This window comes from Aquarana catesbeiana, linkage group LG01 (genome assembly GCF_042186555.1).
Source record: "Aquarana catesbeiana isolate 2022-GZ linkage group LG01, ASM4218655v1, whole genome shotgun sequence".
NCBI lineage: Eukaryota > Metazoa > Chordata > Amphibia > Anura > Ranidae > Aquarana > Aquarana catesbeiana.
The window spans coordinates 128,555,777-128,575,457 of NC_133324.1; the positions used below are offsets into that span (position 1 = coordinate 128,555,777).

Below are 19,681 nucleotides of genomic sequence, written 5' to 3' on the forward strand. Positions count from 1 at the left end.
GTTGGGGGAGGGGGAGGAGGGGGAGGGGGAAGTGGGAAAAGGGGGGGCGGGGCGGGAAGGAGGGAGGGGGAAACCGGGGGGGGGGGAGGGAACGGGGGGGGGTTGTGTGGGGGTTTTTTGGGGGAAAAAGGGAGGAGAGAGGGGGGGAAAAAGTGGGCGAGTGGGGAGGGGGGGGGGGGAGAGGGAAAGGAAAGATAGGAGGATAGAGTGGTGAGCAGGGCCTAGGATTAGGTCCAAGTGAAAATTAGGCAAGGCTGAAAGAAAAGGAAGGAGAATGCACGCAGGTAATAGGGACCATAACTTACCCCTGCAACGTGATCAGCGAGGGCGGTGAAATACAGTGAAAAGGGAGCATACAATGGTAAGGATCGGGGGGTACAATCGTTTAAACGATCCAGGCGCTCATGAAAGCTCCACACAGCTGGAGTCACTGATATGTGCAAAAGGGATAATGGCCATAGCAGCTGTAATAAAGTAAGGTAAATTATATTCCAAAATGACAGGAGGGGGGGGGGAGGTATGCAATTGCACTGTGTGTTGGCAGATTGCATGCAGATTGTAAGCTAACAGATCTGCCAGACAGAGATCTGTGTGTGTGGTGGCTCAGCAGACCAGTCTGCGGACAAACTGTTGGGTGGTGGCAGGCTATCGTTTATTGTGTGTCTGGTGTGTGGGTGTGGGGACAGTGGGAAGAGTGATTAACACCGGGGTTCAAGCTTGCAGGATAGCTGGAGGAATCCTAGAAGTGTGTAGTAATTGCTAGACTGCTCCCCAACCCTTAGAGTGCACCAGATTGTATGTAAGATTTGTATCTGCCTGTGTGTGGTCAGCTAGCTGGATTGGAGTGGAGTCTCCCTCTAGTGGTTGCCAAAGGTAGTGCAGGCTGTGAAAATACTACAGCCAATCTTACATTGCGCAGTATAAGTTCCCCCTTATTCCCTTAGTTCCTCATATACCCGGTCACGGAACGCACGTCGCGGTTAGTTAGTAGCCGTGGGCGTGCGAATTCGTGACAGATTGGTACAAACATTTTATAGTACAAACATACACAGAATATTACAATTTAAGGGTTCTTATGGCTGACAAATGCCTATTGTACTTTCAAAGAGCTTTTACACCAGTGTAAGCAGCTTTATTTGTGCTTTGAAATTTCAGGTCGCAGTGAAAAACAAGATTTCTTAATTTTGGGTACCCAAGTCTATCAATTTGCGGCATCTGTTATGGGTTCTAAAGGCAGAAGTTTTTTTTATCTTAATGCATTCAATGCATTAAGATAAAAAAACCTTCAGTGTGCAGCAGCCCCCCTAATATTACCTGGGCTCCATCTCGATCCAGCGATGTTGTATAAGAGACTTGGCTGTCCAGGACTCTCCCTTCTGATTGGCTGAGACACAGCCGTGGGCGCCATTGGCTTCCACTGCTGTCAAAGTCAGTCAGCCAATGAGAGAAGGGGCAAGGCCAAGCCGCAGCTCTGTGTCTGAATGGACACACAGAGCATTGACTCGGCTCAGGTGTCCCCATAGCAAACTAATTGCTGTAGGGGCACCTGGCAGGTAGGAGGGGCCAGGAGAAGAGGAGGATCCAGGTTGTTCTATGCAAAACCACTGCATAGAGCAGGTAAGTATAACATGTTATTTTTAACCATAAAAAACAGGACTTTAATATCACTTTAACTGCTGCGATTTAAAGAGTTTTATAAAACAAAAAGTGTTCATTTTGAATAAAGTTTGGATAGGTTATCAACCCTATCTTTTTTTTTCTTTTTGCTGTTACGTGTTGCCACTGTGAAGATGACCATTGTCACCAGGACTGAAATTAAGGGGAAATTTAACATTTTAAGTTGTCATTGGAACAGGAATAGAAGGGAACTAGAGAGATTACTTTTTACTTCTTACTTTCTACAGGACAAGAAGTAAAGGGAAAAAGTTGTGGCTTCAAATTATATATATATATATATATATATATATATATATATATATATATGTATAGTGGATATAAAACGTTTACACACCCCTATTAAAATGTCAGGTTTCTGTGATGTAAAAAAAACGATAGAAAGATAAATCATTTCAGAACTTTTTCCAGCTTTAAAGTGACCTATAAACTGTACAATTCAGTTGAACAACAAACTGAAATCTTTTAGGTGGAGGGAGGTAAAACTAAAATAATATGGTTACATAAGTGTGCACACCCTTAAACTAATACTTTGTTGAAGCACCTTTTTGATTTTATTACAGCACTTAGTTATTTTTGGATATGAGTCTATCAGCATGGCACATCTTGACTTGGCAATATTTGCCCACTCTTCTTTGCAAAAACACTCCAAGCCTGTTAAATTTTTGAGGGCATCTCCTGTGCACAGCCCTCTTCAGATCACAGATCCTTTGTTGATTTGGATGTACAGTTTGGGTCGTTGTCATGTTGAAAGATGAAGTTCCTCTTCATGTTCAGCTTTCTAGCGAAGCCTGAAGGTTTTGTACCAATATTGACTGGTATTTGGAACTGTTCAGATGTGTTTTTTGCAAAATTTAGCCAGGCTTGGATGTTTTTCTTCGTAAGAAAAGGCTTCTTTCTTGCCAATCTACCCCATAGCCCAGACATATGAAGAATATGGGAGATGGTTGTCCCATGTACCACACAGCCAGTGCTTGCTAGATATTCCTGCAGCTCCTTTAATATTGCTGTAGGCCTCTTGGTAGCCTCCCTGACCAGTTTTCTTGTCATCTTTTCATCAATTTTGGAGGGATGTCCAGTTCGGGGTAATGTCACTGTTGTGCCATATTTTCTCCACTTGATGATGACTGTCTTCACTGTTTTCCATGGTATATCTAATGCCTTGGAAATTCTTTTGTACCCTTCTCCTGACTGATACCTTTTAACACTGAGATCCCTCTGATGCTTTGGAAGCTCTCCTCGGACCATTTCTTTAGCTGTAGGATGCGACTAAGAAAATGTCAGGAAAGACCTACTAGAACAGCTGAACTTTATTTGGGGTCAATCAGAGGCATTTTAAATGATGGGAGGTGTGTACTGACTCCTATTTAACATGAGTTTGAATGTGATTGCTTAATTCTGAACACAGCTACATCCCCAGTTATAAGAGGGTGTGCACACTTTTGCAACCACATTATTTTTGTTTTTTCTGTTTACTCCCCCCCTAAAAGATTTCAGTTTGTTTTTCAATTGAGTAGTACAGTTTATAGGTTACATTAAAGGTGAAAAAAGTTCTGAAATTATTTTTCTTTGTCTCTTTATTTACATCACAGAAACCTGACATTCTAACGGGTGTGTAGACTTTTTATATCCATTTTTAAATTTTTAATGAAGGGAAATTGGCAAAAATCACGGAAGATATATGTGAACAGTAAAATGGCATATTAGCACAAAGACAACACCAGTATGTCAGTATACAATAGTATGGGTCCAGACAATTATTTGTTTTGTGCATTGAAACACTACTCAAATAAACTGACATATACAGTCAGGAGCAATGCAGAAATTGAAAACAAGGCACATGATAAGTAATTTCAAAAACAGAATGGAAGATGGGGAAGAAAGAGGGAAGCTTAGCCATGGTACCCCCTGAGAGCTGTATTAAAAGACCAGGTTGAAGAGATAAAATAATTATTTTGAGATGTTTAAAAGGTGGGAGGGAGCAGATAACAGATTCCAAAAGTGAGAGAAATGTTCAGCGTCACCTGATAGGCCTATATAAATAACTCAGTAGTAGAGCTGCACGATTCTGGATAAAATGAGAATCACAATTTTTTTGCTTAGAATAAAGATCACGATTCTCGACGTAACATCATCTTTCACATTATACAAAAAATTGGGCTAACTTTACTGTTTAGTTTTTTTTTAATTCATTAAAGTGTATTTTTTCCCAAAAAATTGCGTTTGAAAGACCGCTGCGCAAATATAGTGTGATGTAAAATATTGCAACTACCGCCATTTTATTCTCTAGGTTCTCTGGTAAAAAATATATAAATATAATGTTTGGGGGTTCTAAGTAATTTTCGCGCTAAAAAAATACAGATTTTTAACTTGTAAGCAACAAGTGTCAGAAAAAGACTAAGAACCCATACACACTATACAACTTTTGTCTGATTTCCTTTAGATTTACCAAGACCATGTTGCTCAAGGGCCTGCCTGATTTCATACTAATTGAAACTCTTAAGGTTTGAACTCATATCATATGGTTTTGGTAAATCTGAAGGAAAAAATCTACAGAAAACTGTATAGTGTGTATCCAGCTTAACTCTTTAACCTCCCTGGTGGTATGATTATTTCAGATTTTAGGTGCTGAAAGCGGTACAATTATTTTGCACAGAAATTTGGCGTTTTATATTATAGGCCTGTAATTCTTAGGAATAATTCACTTAAATCTGTCCAAACAAGAGTCTAGTTGACATCCCGGGTATGATAAAGTTTGAAAAACTAAATAAAAAATTATAATAAATAAATAACTATAACTAATTATACCAAATAATAATATAATAATAATAAAAATTATTCAATAATGTAATCAAATAAAAAACACTGAAAGTTGCAGAATTGTCGCTTTCGTTACTTTTAGTGTTTGGTGACGGATTTCCCCACAAATCACTATCACTCAATTCTGCAAGTGATTCTAATTTATTATCACTGTTTTCTAGCTGGTCTAAAGCCACTTTTGATGTAAAGAGACAGTTTTGGTTGCTATGGACAATCTCCAGTTTCCTGGCAGAAAGAACAGTTTTATAATATAAAACTGCATGCAGGACACTGGACAGACCACTAGGGACAAAGGGGATGTGTCATTATTTGATACAGTACTGTAATCTGTAAGATTACAGTATACTGTATCTGTACTGTGTGCTTTACTTTTTGAATTTGGCGCCGAACTCCGTCCCTGTGCGTCGCAACGCTTGCAGGCAACGGAGCTCGGCACTGTGAATCGAGCGAGACACGGTGGCTCGCAGATCACAGCGGGGAGACATCGCAGGATCCAGGGGACAAGGTAAGTATCCTCTACAAGGATCCTGCGATGCGATCCCGAGTGTGGCTCGGGGATACTGCCTTTGGTATTGAAAATCCACCCCGAGCCAGACTTGGGACTACCACCAGGGGGGTTAAGTGGTTAAACTGACCTCATTTACAGACCGAAGTTCAGCCCTTTGATCTCTAAAAGAACAACCAATATTGTTGATAAACATTGTCGGCTGCTTTTTTTTTTTTTGACAGCTGTGAACAGGGAACTGCTCTGCACTTGTTAGGCCTTTTGCACACTGCAGCTTGAAAAAGATCAGTACAGCGTTTTTTTTACTGAGCTAAAATACAGCCCGTTAATTGCAATGTGCCTATGCACACAGGCGCGTAAACCATTTGCTGTTGTAACACTTGGGTGGGCTCATGGCGCAATGCTCTGTGCCACGAGCCACCCTATTTTGAAGCCTATTAGAGCCTATGGCTCTAATCAGATGCTTCAAAAAAACACCCCTGCTGCTGTAATTTAGGCGCCCGACTTCCTGAAAGGGGCCGGATGCCTGAATTGGGGGTGGCCGCGGCGGCCATTGATAGATTCATGCTATGCTATGCATGAATCTATCCATTATTCATATAGGGGGTGACGAGGATAGAGGGGGGCGGCGTCCGTGCCCCCCAATGGATGGGACACCACTGGCGTAAACAAGCGTCGTGCATTCTGCAGTAAAAAAAAAAAAATGTGCGCAAATGCTCAGTTACATATTGTGCAGAATGCAAAAGCTAGAATAAGTTTTTGCGCGTGTGTGCGAATTTGCGCGAAAATGCAAATACATACAGAAAAAAATCTGAAAAATTAGATGCTCAAACAGGAGTATCAGGTGCAACAGGCCTTACATGAATCATGGAAATGCTGTGTACACGGCATAAGTCACAACACAAGACAAACACAATGTGCTTAAACTGATAACACACAAATAATTCTATTTATCATTTCTTTATTGAACACACATATTAAACATTCACAGTACTGGAGGAAAAAGTAAGTGAACCCATAGACTAATTAGAGTCAGTAGTTTGCACTCCTGGATTCCAGTTAGTTAAATAAATGTGAAGGCGTAGCTTAGAGCTACTTTCATCAATGAAAGACACTTAGACATTTTAACCACTTGACTACTGGGCACTTAAACCCCCTTCCTAACCAGACCAATTTTCAGCTTTTGGTGCTCTCACATTTTGAATGACAATTACTCAGTCATGCAACACTGTATCTATATGAAATTTTTGTCCTTTTTTTCACACAAATACAGCTTTCTTTTGGTGGTATTTAATCACCGCTGGGTTCTTTATTTTTTGTGCCGTAAAAGAAAAAAGACCGAAAAATCTGTAAAAAAATACATTTTTCTTCATTTCTGTTATAATATTTTGCAAATTAGTAATTTTTCTTCAAATATTTTGGCCAAAATTTATACCGCTACATATCTTTGGTAAAAATAACCCAAATCGGTGGATATTATTTGGTCTTTTTGAAAGTTATAGAGTCCAAAAGCTATGGTGCGAATATCTGAAAATTGATCACACCTGAAGTACTGACGGCCTATCACATTTCTTGAGACCCTAACATGCCAGAAAAGTACAAATACCCCCCAAATGACCCCTTTTTGGAAAGAAGACATTCCAAGGTATTTAGAAAGATGCATGGTGAGTTTTTTGAAGTTGTCATTTTTTCCCACAATTCTTTGCAAAATCAAGGTTTTTTTTTTACTTTTTTTTTTTTTCCACAAAATTGTCATATTAGCAGGTTATTTCTCAAACACCGCATATGCATACCACAAATTACACCCCAAAACACATTCTGCTATTACTCCCGAGTATAGCGATACCACATGTGTGAGACTTTTACACAGCGTGGCCACATACAGAGGCCCAACATGCACGGAGCACCTCCAGGCGTTCTGGAGCACCCAGGCCAATTCTGACATTTCTCTCCTACATGTAAAAATCATCATTTATTAGCTAGAAAATTACACAGAACCCCAAAACATTATATATGTTTTTTTAGCAAAGACCCTAGAGAATACAATGGCAGTCGTTGCAACTTTTTATCTCACATGGTATTTGCGCAGCAATTTTTTTAACGCGTTTTTTTTTTTTAAAAAACTGTTTTGTGCTTTACAAAAACCAAAACAGTAAAGTTAGCCCAATGTTTTTGCATAATGTGAAAGATGAATTTACGCCGAGTAAATAGATACCCAACATGTCACCCTTCAAAATTGCATGCGCTTGTGGAATGGCGCCAAACTTTGCTACTCAAAAATCCCCATAGGCGACGCTTTAAAATTTTTTACTGGTTACATGTTTTGAGTTACAGAGGAGGTCTAGGGCCAAAATTATTGCTCTCGCTCTACCGATCGCAGCGATACCTCACATGTGTGGTTTGAACACTGTTTTCATATGTGGGCGGGACTTACGTATGCGTTCGCTTCTGCATGCGAGCACACAGGGACAGGGGCGCTTTAAAATTTTTATTTTTTTTTTTTATTGTTCATTTTACTTTATTTATTTTAGTTTGATGCTTTTTTTCCCAAAAAAAAAATTTTGACCACTTTTATTCCTATTACAAGGAATGTAAACATCCTTGTAATAGGAATATGGCATGACAGGTCCTCTTTACAGTGAGATATGGGGTCAATAAGACCCCACATCTCACCTCTAGGCTGGGAAGCCTGAAATAAAAAAAAAAAAAAAAACGATCCTGGCTTCGATCATAGCTGTGAGTCGGTAGAAGCGCGGGAGGGGGGGACATCCCCTCTCGCCTCCCGTAAGAACGATCAAGCAGTGGAACAGCCACTATGATCGTTCTTATGGTGTAGGGAATCGCCGGCTGAAAAAGCTGATATCTGAATGATGCCTGTAGCTGCACCCATCATTCAGATATCCCCGCACAAAGTCAAGGACGTTGTATGACGGCCGGCGGGCGGGAAGTGGTTAAAACTTCCACAGCCTGGCCACATACAGAGGCCGAGTACAGCCGAGCATGGCTCAGCATGGCAGGGTATGGCTGGGTATGGCGGGGTATTGCGGAGTATGGCGGGGTATGGCAGGGTATTGCGGAGTATGGCGGGGTATGGCGGGGTATTGCGGAGTATGGTGGGGTATTGCGGAGTATGGCGGGGTATGGCGGGGTATTGCGGAGTATGGCGGGGTATGGCGGAGTATGGCGGGGTATGGCGGAGTATGGCGGGGTATGGCGGGGTATTGCGGAGTATTGCGGAGTATGGCGGGGTATTGCGGGGTATTGCGGAGTATTGCGGAGTATGGCGGGGTATTGCGGGGTATTGTGGGGTATTGCGGAGTATGGCGGGGTATGGCGGGGTATGGCGGAGTATGGCGGGGTATGGCGGAGTATGGCGGGGTATGGCAGGGCTTTGCAGAGTATTGTGGGGGTATTGCAGAGTATTGTAGGGGTATTGCAGAGTAATGTGGGGTATTGCAGAGTATTGTGGGGGTATTGCAGAGTAATGTTGGTTTTTGCAGAGTATTATGGGGGTATTGCAGAGTATTATGGGGGTATTGCAGAGTAATGTGGGCTTTGCAGAGTATTATGGGGGTACTGCAGAGTAATGTGGGCTTTTGCAGAGTATTATGGGGGTATTGCAGAGTAATGTGGGCTTTGCAGAGTATTATGGGGGTATTGCAGAGTAATGTGGGCTTTGCAGAGTATTGCACAGCAGAAGGGATGGCTGAGCATGGATGGATGGATGGCTGGATGTCTCTGTGCAACGCTGTGGGCACTACACATCCAGCCCACAGCGCTGCAGCCATCCATCCATCTCCCTCTCCTCCACAGTGTACCGATCGGTACACAGGAGGGGAGGAGAGGAACCGGCGTCATCAGATGTTTACATGTGATCGCGCCGTCATTTGACGGCGCGATCACATGGTAAATGGCCGCGAACAGCGGCCATTTACCGGGATCCGTGATGCGCCGGGTCCTCTGGACCCGGTGGTCACGGATGTGCTCGGGGGCGCGCGAGAGGGGAATTCCGGGAGGACGTCATAGTACGTCCTCCCGGGGTTAAGCAACCGCCCTGCAGCCGTCATTCGGCTATGGGCCGGTTGTTAAGTGGTTAAGATTGCTACTCATAAGAAGCATCTGTTGTTGTGAACCATGCCTCACAAAAAGGAGCTCTCTGAAGACACAATCAAGAGTAGTTGATCTGCATAAGGCTGGAAAGGGATACAAAGCAATTTCAAATTGTTTAGGCATCCATGAGTCAATAGTTAGGCTAGGTTCACACATGTCCGGCTGCGGTTTATTAAAATGAGTCCGGGGCAGTTTTGTTCACTGGTTCAGGTGCGATTCTGGTGTGAAATTTTACTTGAATTCGCACCTGAACTGGATCTAAAATTGCACAGGACTCTTGTGTGAACTGGCTTACTGCAAGCCAGTCAAGTTCACATGTTATGTGAATCAGATGCAGTTCAAAACGCATATTATTTGCATATATGCTAACCTGAGCCTTAGACAGATTGTCTATAACTGCAGACAGTTTAGTTCTGTGGTTACTCTTCCTAGAAGCGGGTTCCCAGCCAGGATGACTCCCAAGGCACAAAGCAGAATCCTCAGTGAGGTAAAGAAGAATCCAGGAGTAACAGCTAATGGGTTGAAGACATCACTGGAACTGAAAAACATTTCTGTTCATGAGGCCACTATACGTAAGTTTTTGAACAGGTAGGGTGTCCATGTCAGAACATCACAAAGGAAACTGGTGCTCTCCACCTGAAGTTTGTCAAAGAGCACCTTGGCAAACTGCAATATTACTAGGTAAAATATTTTGTGGACTGGTGAAACAAAAGTTTAATTGTTTGTGATGAATACTCTGTATGGTGAAAAAAGGGTGCAGCTTACCAACATCAAAACATCACCCCAGCGGTGAAATATGGTGGAAGGAACATCATGATTTGGGCTTGCTTCGCTGCCTCAGTGCTGTGACCACTTGCCATCATCGAGGGGAAAATGAGTTCTCAAGACTACCAAAATATCCTACAGAATAAGGTCAGGGTGGCTGTCAGACAGCTGAAGCCTAATAAAAGTTGGGTGATGCAGTAGGACAATGACCTTAAGCATCAAAGTAAAGCCACCACAGACTGGCTTCAGAAAAAAACATGCCCCTTTTGGAGTGATGGGAGGAAAGGCACACAAGTAAGGAATGTGCAGAGGTCCGTTCTTAGACGGCAATCTTACTGCTGATCTATTTATAGCAACCTCCCCAACACACACTTCTATCTCCCATCTTGGAGAACATGTGAGAACTTATCAGGCTGATAACAGAGCTATGGAGCAAGAGACAGCTACAGGACATAGTACTTTGGAGAGAGATAAGAAAACACTACAGATATATGTGCCCAGCTCAAATTTCATGAATTGGGTTTACATCCACTTTAACCCCATAGAGACAATATGGAATGCCCTCAAGAGAGCCATTTACACCAGACATCCTACAAATGTGTCTGAACTGAAGCTGTTTTTTAAAGAGGAATGATCAGATATATCTCCTGAATGTTGTGCAGATCTGATCCAGAGCTACCAAAAGTGCTTGCTTGAAGTCATTGCTGTCAAAGGATGTTCAACCAGCTAATTTCAAAGGTTCACTCACTTTTTTCCCCCAGCACTCTGAATGTTTAATAGGTATGTTCAATAAAGACAGGAGAAATTAGAATTGTTTTTGCGTTATCAGCTTAAGCACATTGTGTTTGTCTATTGTTGTGACTTGATGACGTCAGATCACATTTTGTGGCAAATGACTGCAGATAACCAGTTAATCCCAATGGATTTACATACGTTTTCTTGTTACTGTATATTAAATTGGTAATAAACCCTTACATCAGGGGTCTCAAACTGGTGGCCCTCCAGCTGTTGCAGAACTTCAATTCCCATGTTGCAAGGCTGACAGTTACAAGCATGACTCCCATAGGCAGAGGCATGATAGTTCTACAAAAGCTGGGGGGCCGCCAGTTTGAGACCCCTGCCTTACATATACCCAGTGAAGTTATTAGCCTCAGATAATACACAGAGATCAAACAAATCTTCCTACAGAAGTTGTACCTGCTTATCAGCAGCAATTCCTTCTCTACAGCATCCTAAAGCACACATTACACACAGCATTTCTGAGCTTCAGAAAGCAGAGGATGGGGACCTGATGTCACACACTGTTCACTACAGCATAGAGTAGGAAGCTGAGTGAGTGTAATCTGAGCCCTGAGTGGAGGTAATGGACACCCCCCCCTACAGAGTCTCATAGGGAAACATGCAAAACCGAGGCTATCAATCATATGCTGTGTGCTGGAGGAGGGTGTGGGGTCATCTCCCAGGATTGTCTGGTGTCAGTATAGACTGTCAGAAGTGACTGATGCAGATAGAGGAATGAAAGGGTAGACAGAGATCACACTCAGTGCTTTGGCTCTAGGCAGGTACATTCTATGGAAAGATAGGCTTTGTTCATTTTTCATTTTAGAAGTTTGCAGACAATTTCTTTACCTTAGCTGATGCCGTTTGATAATGAGAGTGATATGAAACATGATGAACTAGGAGATGCATATTTCATTGTGTTGTAAATTATAAATTAGCATGCTTCAGAACATATAGGATTATAAAATTGTTTCTTGAAGCTCTCAACACATTAACCCTTTCTGTATGGAAAATGTACATGCTACTATTGCTGGCTGTATTGAATGTTGTGTCTTTTTTTTTTTTTCTAGCAGTTCTGCGATCAACAAGCACTGGGAAGCAGAACTGGCCACACTTAAAGGAAACAATGCCAAGCTCACAGCAGCCTTGCTGGAGTCTACTGCCAATGTGAAACAATGGAAACAACAGCTTGCTGCATATCAGGAAGAAGCAGAGCGTCTCCACAAGCGGGTGAGTACTGAGTTACTGATGTCCTCTACTAACACTGAATCATGTACCTGACTGGCAGCTGAAGACATGCAGCAAATAAGTTATTGTGTGTTATGTCCGTAGGAATTGGTATGCACCGTTTGTCTCCCATGTACTAAAACTGTGAAGACACTTACTTCTAGTGCAGGATTCTATGGCTACAAAATAGATTTTTATTATTTACCTAGTTGGCTAGGCTGGATAAAAAGGTTGCATTCCAAAGTGTAAAATGCTACAGTGTAGCTTGAGGCTATTCATGGTGCCAGCATCCCAATATTACTATAAATCGAAGGAAATCAATGGGTAAAGGAGGCTTTAGCGGCACCACATATTACAAACAACCAAATTATTAAAATCAACACAGCTTTATTTATTATTGTCAATGTAAATCATGCAATACAAAATGTACATAGGATGAAAAGTTAATACCCTGTAGCCATCTAATCCAGGGCCGGGGCAAGGGGTGGGCAAGAGGGGAGGCTGCCCTGGGCGCAGTTATATACTACAGGGATAGAGGCAGCATCACTACTCCTGTCAGCCAAGCGCTGGGAGAAGTGGGGAGAGCAGTAGGGAGCGGGGAGGCTGTGCTCTCTATCTGCCTTCGGCCACAAGGGTCCTGGAAGAAGGAAAAGTTCACTTTACAGCGAACCTGTGGCCAGGCTTTGTACATTCAGGTATTGACATATTCCTAACAGGTAGTTATTCAGCTTAAACCTTTACTGGCTGTTAAGAATATGTAAATATTTGAAAGTTTCTAGCCTGGCCCCGGCTGAACACTAAATTGGACTAAAACAGCAGCACCAGCATAGGCGTGCACACAGGGTGTGCCTGGGCACACCCTAATCACCATGTGCAGTACCCATTTTCCCTTGCTTCCTGGCACCCTCTATCCCCCCCCTGCAGTGCTGCCAGCTTCCTTCCTGTCCTGTCCCCCTGGCTGCTGCCGGTGATGTTTCATGATGGAGAATGGGGGAAGGGGCCGAAAAATATTTAATTTACCGCCCCCTTCCTTTTCTGAATGAATCTGTACCATTTGCTCCTATATTCATTCTTAACAGAAGCATAGTAAACTATGCTTCAGTTTGTGAATGAACAGGAAGCTGCTCAGCACAGAGCACTTCCCATTCATTCACTGAAAAAATTAATAAAAATAAAAGCTACTGACACCAATCTCTGCTCTACTGACACCGTCCACTGCTGTGCTGATATACAGGCATGTGTGTTTGTGCTCTGGGGTGCACACCCTAATGCAATAGGCCGGGACCTGCTGATTAACAATCAACACAGGGCTCTGTACAGAGGGAAAGATTTCTCTGTTTCTTATCCCTGCAAGGCAGAAACAAAGAGATCTGTTAGTAAAAGCAGCACACATTGTTAGGCACACATTTAACCCCTTCATCGTCCTATATGTTAACCCCTTCTCAGTCAGTGTCATTAGTACAGTGACAGTGTATAGTATTATCACTGATCACTGTATTAGTATTACTGGTGATGTCAGTGGTGGTTAGTCAGTTCCCCCCAGCATCAGTTAGTGTCAGATTGACCGCCACACTATCATAGTCCCATTATAAGACCATTCCAGTATATACGTATACCATAGTTTGTAGACACTAAAACGTAATAATTTAAAAAAAACGGGCCACAGACAGATCCTCTACTTCCTACTAAGGCCAGTAAGAAAGTGTGGGTGGGTTAGCAATTTGACACTGCAGGGACATGTCAGGTTTGGCAAATGAAGGCACCCTATATTCAGGTAGATAGTGCTAGGGATTGAGGTAATTATGAGTATATTATTATGAGTATTGTGTTTTTATGAATTGTTATGTAAAGCAGCTTGTGGTTTATATTTGGTAGTCCTTAAAGCAACTAGCACATTAGTGAGGAGCGATTGAGAACAGCTCCAAGTAAACCATACCATGAAAGTACAGTGGAATATTTCGATTGTAGAATAGTCTATCTGCTTCCTCTCTTGGATAATTATTCCTTTTGATCTTATCTTTACACAGGTGAGCGAATTAGAATGTCTCAGCAGTCAAGCAAACGCAGTGCAGTCGCATAAAACAGAACTTAATCAGACAATACAAGAATTAGAATCCACGTTGAAAAAGAAAGAAGAGGTATTCTATACTTTATGTTGATAACATAACACTTTTGTATTTATAATGTCTTGTACTGTACACAGGGGGTAAATGTAAATTGTTATAGTCTATATTTGGATAAACTAGTATATAAGGTCAGATGAACACTTTTTGGTATGCATCAGGTTTGTTTACATAAGTCTTTCACTAACAGGTTGGTGAAATATACATGGCAGTGAACAATGCTGAAATTAGGCCTTGTTCACATGGGGTGTACTACAGTGTACATCTATGTGAGGGTCATGTTTATCCATACAGGGATGTACCGGTGTTCCGTGCATTCCTGTGCAGGCTTTCCCATTAATGCTAAATGGGATACAGTGGCTACACAGACACAACCGCTGCTCCCAATTTGAAATCAATGTGGGGGCGGGTGCATGGGTCCGAATGTAGACAGTTTGCATGGATGTGGCCTATGCAATGCTGTTGCCGTGCCTTTGAAAACATCCATAAATAATTTACGCTGTCAAAGGCCACAGAGAAGTACATATATGATGATGTCCTAAATCTGCCAAATGTCAACTGACTGGTAGAGCAGAAGTGGTCATTTAGAACACATATTTGATCACATCTTTCAGTTCCAGCAGTTTAGACAGTAAAAGAAACAACTTGACTAATGCTGGCCATACACTATACGAAAAATCGGCAGAAATTTGGTCATTTAGACATCTTGTTCGTTTTTTGGCCAGTTAATGGGCACAGAATCGATAATCGGTGGGACGTTTTTGAGCCGAAAAAACGAAGGTCAAGTTTGGAAATTTTCTGCCGAATGATAAATTGAAAGGTTAACGTGTTTCCCGTCCGAACTGTTTGCACTAGGTATATGTAAAAAAACGAACAAAAAATGCATTCATTTATGTCCACTGAACGATTTATCGGTCATTACATGATGGCTCTATTGTTTGCGCTCACGGCCGAATGTTCGTTTTTCGAAAATGGGTTTGGTCGTTTTTTCGTATTTCATATTACTCAGATGGATGCCTCACATCCAATCAATGCCATTTTGATATTGAATTGCATTGACAGCTCGCTATACATGAGAATGCTATAATTTTCAAGGTTTTTCAATCTTATTATAATTATCACTATTATCAGTCATTTCCAAATTAGCTTAAGCTGGGTATACACTGACTGAAAATTGTCGGGATCAGCAGGAACCAGATGAATTTCGCTCTGTGTGTACACCTGTCTGTTCAACATAAGACAGTCTAACGACTGGAAAACCACCATTGATGAACACATGCAGCCAATGGCTGCAGCGCTGATCTGTGTATTCTGATGGGTGGGGAAGTTCCTGCTGTCAGAATAAAATAGTACAGCAGGTGTGATCCCTGCCTCCACATTACTTGTGTGGATGCAAAACAGTATGCATATAACCTGCTTTAATTGTCTCTGATAAACTCACTTTATCTGAGCACTTACATATTTTGTTTCTAGTTATCTGTGCATGGTCAGAAGTGCTCAACCATGTAGAGTATGGTGCCGGTGATCTTTAGCAGTCACATGTAACATGTCCCATCTCTGACTGTCTCCTACAGCAGGTCTGCAGTTTCCAACCACATCTGTAGCATGTCCACAGTCACTGATAATGTCCTTTAGTATGTCTACAACAGTGTTTTATAGCATTACATATTTGAATATAACATATTGACACCTTGGTTATGTTAGGGTCTGCAGTCAAATCCCCCTATATCTAGTAAATTGTTCCAGACTTTGGATACTCATGTGCTGAATGCACATTAAAAATAATTTTCTTACCAAACTTGAAGTTTTCTATTGGACAAATTGCATACATTTGAGATGCTCTGGAGACCCTGGGTTACCCATTACCTACACCCCTGGATTTAACAATACCCTACTGCTCCCCTAATTTTCTAGGTGTAAGCTCTCTGTCCTACCCTTGAATTGGTCATTGATGTCCATGCTTCCCCTAGGGCAGTGATGGCGAACCTTGGCACCCCAGATGTTTTGTAACTATGTTTCCCATGCTGCTCTTGCACTTGCAGTGTGGGTGAGCATCATGGGAAATGTAGTTCCAAAACATCTGGGGTGCCAAGATTTGCCATCACTGCCCTAGGGGAACCCCCGCTCCTCCTCCTCCCCCTTTTTTCTCTCCCTCCTGTTGTCCTACTCCCTTCCTTTCTCCTTTCCTCTTCATTTCTCAAATGTCCCTCTTCTCTCTTTTCCTACTACCCCTCCTCATCCCTTTTATGTCCATTCCTTGTTTTGTCCCCCTGCAGCTCTTTCCGCTTAGCTCCGGCCTCTAGGTAGGCCTTCCTCCTAGTATACTACTACCATTTACCCTAGTATGGTGCCAGTTTATGTTCATTCTGTTATATCACCCCTCCCTTGTTTATCCCTCTCCCAAGTGCTATGCACTTATCCTACTTCTGAATGCCTTTGTTGAGGATGGTCCTCCCATACAAAATGTTACTTGTTACTTGACCCTGTATGGTTGTTTCCATGCTTCATTTTTGATGTACCTACCTTGTTGAAAACTTTTCAGATGCAATAATACCTGTATACATGTTTTGTACTCATCTTTATTTTAATAATAAGATACTTGAACAAGAAAAATAATTTTTTCAAGTAGAAAAGTAAGACAAATGTTTTTGGGTACACCAGCAGTAATACCTAACAATTTATGCATTACCAGTTGCGTAACTTTAAAATACCAAGAAGGCTGCAAAGGAAGACCCTCAGGCAGCCAACAGGGAGTTATCCTGCAATGGAGAACTCTGCATGGAACATATTAGTTGGGATCGTTAGCAAAAAAAAGAGAAAATTGCAGAGATTATAATCTTTCCCCACTCTGTAAAAAAAAAAAAAAAATTAGGTGGCATTCTGTTATATTTTTTCGGTTTACTATATTTGTTTGGATACGTTTTTAAACAATTGTGTGGAGTTTACTTTAAGTGAAGCATATTCATAAAGAGCTGCTTTGGTGATTGGTGATGGGAATTCTGCTTTTAGTTATCATTTAGCTTAGTATTATAGCACATTACTGGGAAAATGTTTATTGCCTGGAATCCCCCCTGCAGTTGAGAGTTCATTTGAAGATAAACAGGGAAAACCAGAGATGATGGTAACAGCAGTGCGTATCTGTAATTACAAGAAGTGTTCTGCTTCTGTTCAATAGTTCCCATACATGGGGTCATTATTTGACAGATTCGATTTAACCTGTCGCTGACTGCATCATCTACAGGTTTAGCGCTTTCCAGTGCAGACAATGTTTTAGATATCTGATAGGAGACGCAGTTGTACAAAATATACCTTCCCTGTATTTGTAACACTGTTTCTGCTGTCACTGTAACTGCAAATACCTTTGTGGAAATATTGATAACTTCATGTAAGATCTGGTTTCTAGTTTTGCCCAATGTCACTTTTTAGAGAGCCGGATCCTGGTACATAAATAGTACAAACAACTGTTTTTTACACATATACGAATTCTCTAGATAAACTGCTGTGTGGCTTGTAGTGTCTATTACACTGCCAAAAAAGGTGACTAGAATGAATTGTATATTTAAGATAATGAAAGCTTCAACTTTAGACAAAATGTTTGTTATATTTTTGAAATGGTGAATAAGGGCTAAATCCTCGCTCAGGTGTTTATTGCAGTTTACTAGGCAGATTGCGGTGATCCAGGCAGAATGCATCTTTCTAATGTAAATGCTTGCTATGGGTCGTTGCAGGGAAAGGGGGAGGGCAACTTCTTCTGTGCCTATGAGGTGGAGGGGCCCAACCATGGCTGCTCCCCTCCTATATTTGCATTTTGAACTAGGAAGGTTATTGTCTAGAATAAGAAAGGTGAAACTGCACACCAAATTAAAAAAAAAAAAAAACAGCACATCAAGCTCACAAATTGAACAGTTTTCTTTTGTGAGATATTGGGGTGCCTCAATTCAAATTATTTTCTTTGTCCCTGCGGCTTTTAGAAACATATCTGGATGATGTCCAAAGTGCAGTGACTTGCCGAAGCTCATCGTTATTGCCTGTTTCATTGATTGTGAAATATTTTTGCATTTTTGTCTTTTGTCCTTTTAGGAAATAGAAAGATTGAAGGAAGAAGTTGAGCACGCAAAAGAGTTGCAAGACCAGAGAGATTCTTTGAGCCAAAAATTACAGGTACTTGTAATTCTACATATCTAAAATGCAATGGGGAGTCAAGGATTACACAAAGCCCACCGTGCTTTGATTGATGTTCCCACTTGCATGGGCCAGGTATAGTAACAGTTTCTTTTTTGGAAGACTAAGGGCATTGAATGTAGTTCTCTTGAGGGCACTTGGTTAGTATCAGTTGGTTTCTGACTACTTGTTAGCTGATTTCACAGATGCTCACAATCATTGATCACATGCACACAAGCAGATACGATTTGGTCCCAGAATTAAGGCTAGGACACTTTTTCTCCTTCATGCTGGTCTAACCTGCTTGCAACCGCTCACCCCACTGCATCCTCCAAGGCCATTCTACTGTAAAGTATACAGACACTAAGGCTACCCTCAGTGCACACATTCCCTGGGCTGGAATTCTGCAAAGGCAACATAGGCCATGACCCTGGTTGGCATGCTTGCCAAAGGCAGAGCAAGATATCTCAGAAATGATATGGCTGACTGTGAGTATCACAGTCAGCAAACAGACCACCTGACCCGTCCTCCCTCCAGCCTGGTGCGATGCAGAGCAGATTACAGATGCAGAGCCAATGACGGTGGGCATCTTCCGGATCTCCCTGTACATCCTCCCTGCTCCCCGTACTAGCCAATACAATTGCTTCTCGTCTCGGCCAATTGTGCCCCTCCTGCTTCCTGATTGGCCGGGAGGAGAAGCAAAAAAGACAATAGTGAATAATCATTTGCTAAGTGGGTGGGCTCACTGCGCCCTAAGCCCACCCTTTTTCTAAGCCAATTGGAGCCTCGGGCTCTAATCACGTGCTTAAAAAAAACAAAAAAAAATTGGAATCCATGCATCTGGCTCCCGCATGTAGATTAGAGGCCAGGCGCATGGATTAGGGGGGTGGCGCCCCTGCCCCCACATGGAGCGGCCGCCACTGACTCACATCTCTGTGAACAATGAAAAGTGCTAGACTGCCATCCTGCTTGCTAGTACAAGCTGGTTGGGTCCCACGTTGTTGTTTTTACACATTTTTGTGTATTTGGGTACAGTTTATATTACCATTCTAGTTATCAATTCTAGGTGTACCAGCACAGAGTTTAAATGTCTTGCCTCTTGCCTCGGAGTGTCCTGTGTGGCTATGATGTCCCAACTTGTTAGTGTAAGACTCACCAGTTGCCTGGGGCATGTACAAGACAGTTGGTCTAGGGGTCAGAAAACATACATTTATAGTATACCTGAATCTTGCACTCCCTCTGCCAAATCTACAGACCATTTGGCTTCACAGTCCAAGTTCCTTTCTCACACAGATTCTCCCTCATGCTAGAGGACATGATCTGCAACCATAACTTGTCACATAAAGAATAACTTTACATTAAAAACAATTATAACTCTTCTCCCCTGACTCTTCTAATTCTACCTGTCTGTTTATAATGAGACCTCAGATGAGCTCTAAGCCCTGCACCGCTCACGGTGGCTTATGCACAATCCATAGCCTATAGAGAATAACAGCTATCTCAAGGGCAAAGCTAG

At 42.0% G+C, this 19,681-nt stretch overlaps 1 protein-coding gene across 3 annotated transcripts in view; it reads left to right on the top strand.

Annotated features, from left to right (window-relative positions):
- The window catches only part of HOMER1 (homer scaffold protein 1), a 164,073-nt gene that overhangs the window by 131,613 nt on the left and 12,779 nt on the right, over nucleotides 1-19,681 (top strand). For 2 of the 3 annotated variants that reach the window (XM_073623784.1, XM_073623791.1), the window contains 3 exons: nucleotides 11,725-11,884; nucleotides 13,909-14,019; nucleotides 18,085-18,165. In XM_073623784.1, the coding sequence (XP_073479885.1) occupies nucleotides 11,725-11,884; nucleotides 13,909-14,019; nucleotides 18,085-18,165 (352 nt within the window). The remainder of the gene's footprint in view (nucleotides 1-11,724; nucleotides 11,885-13,908; nucleotides 14,020-18,084; nucleotides 18,166-19,681) is intronic. The other variant, XM_073623798.1, reaches the window with a different exon arrangement.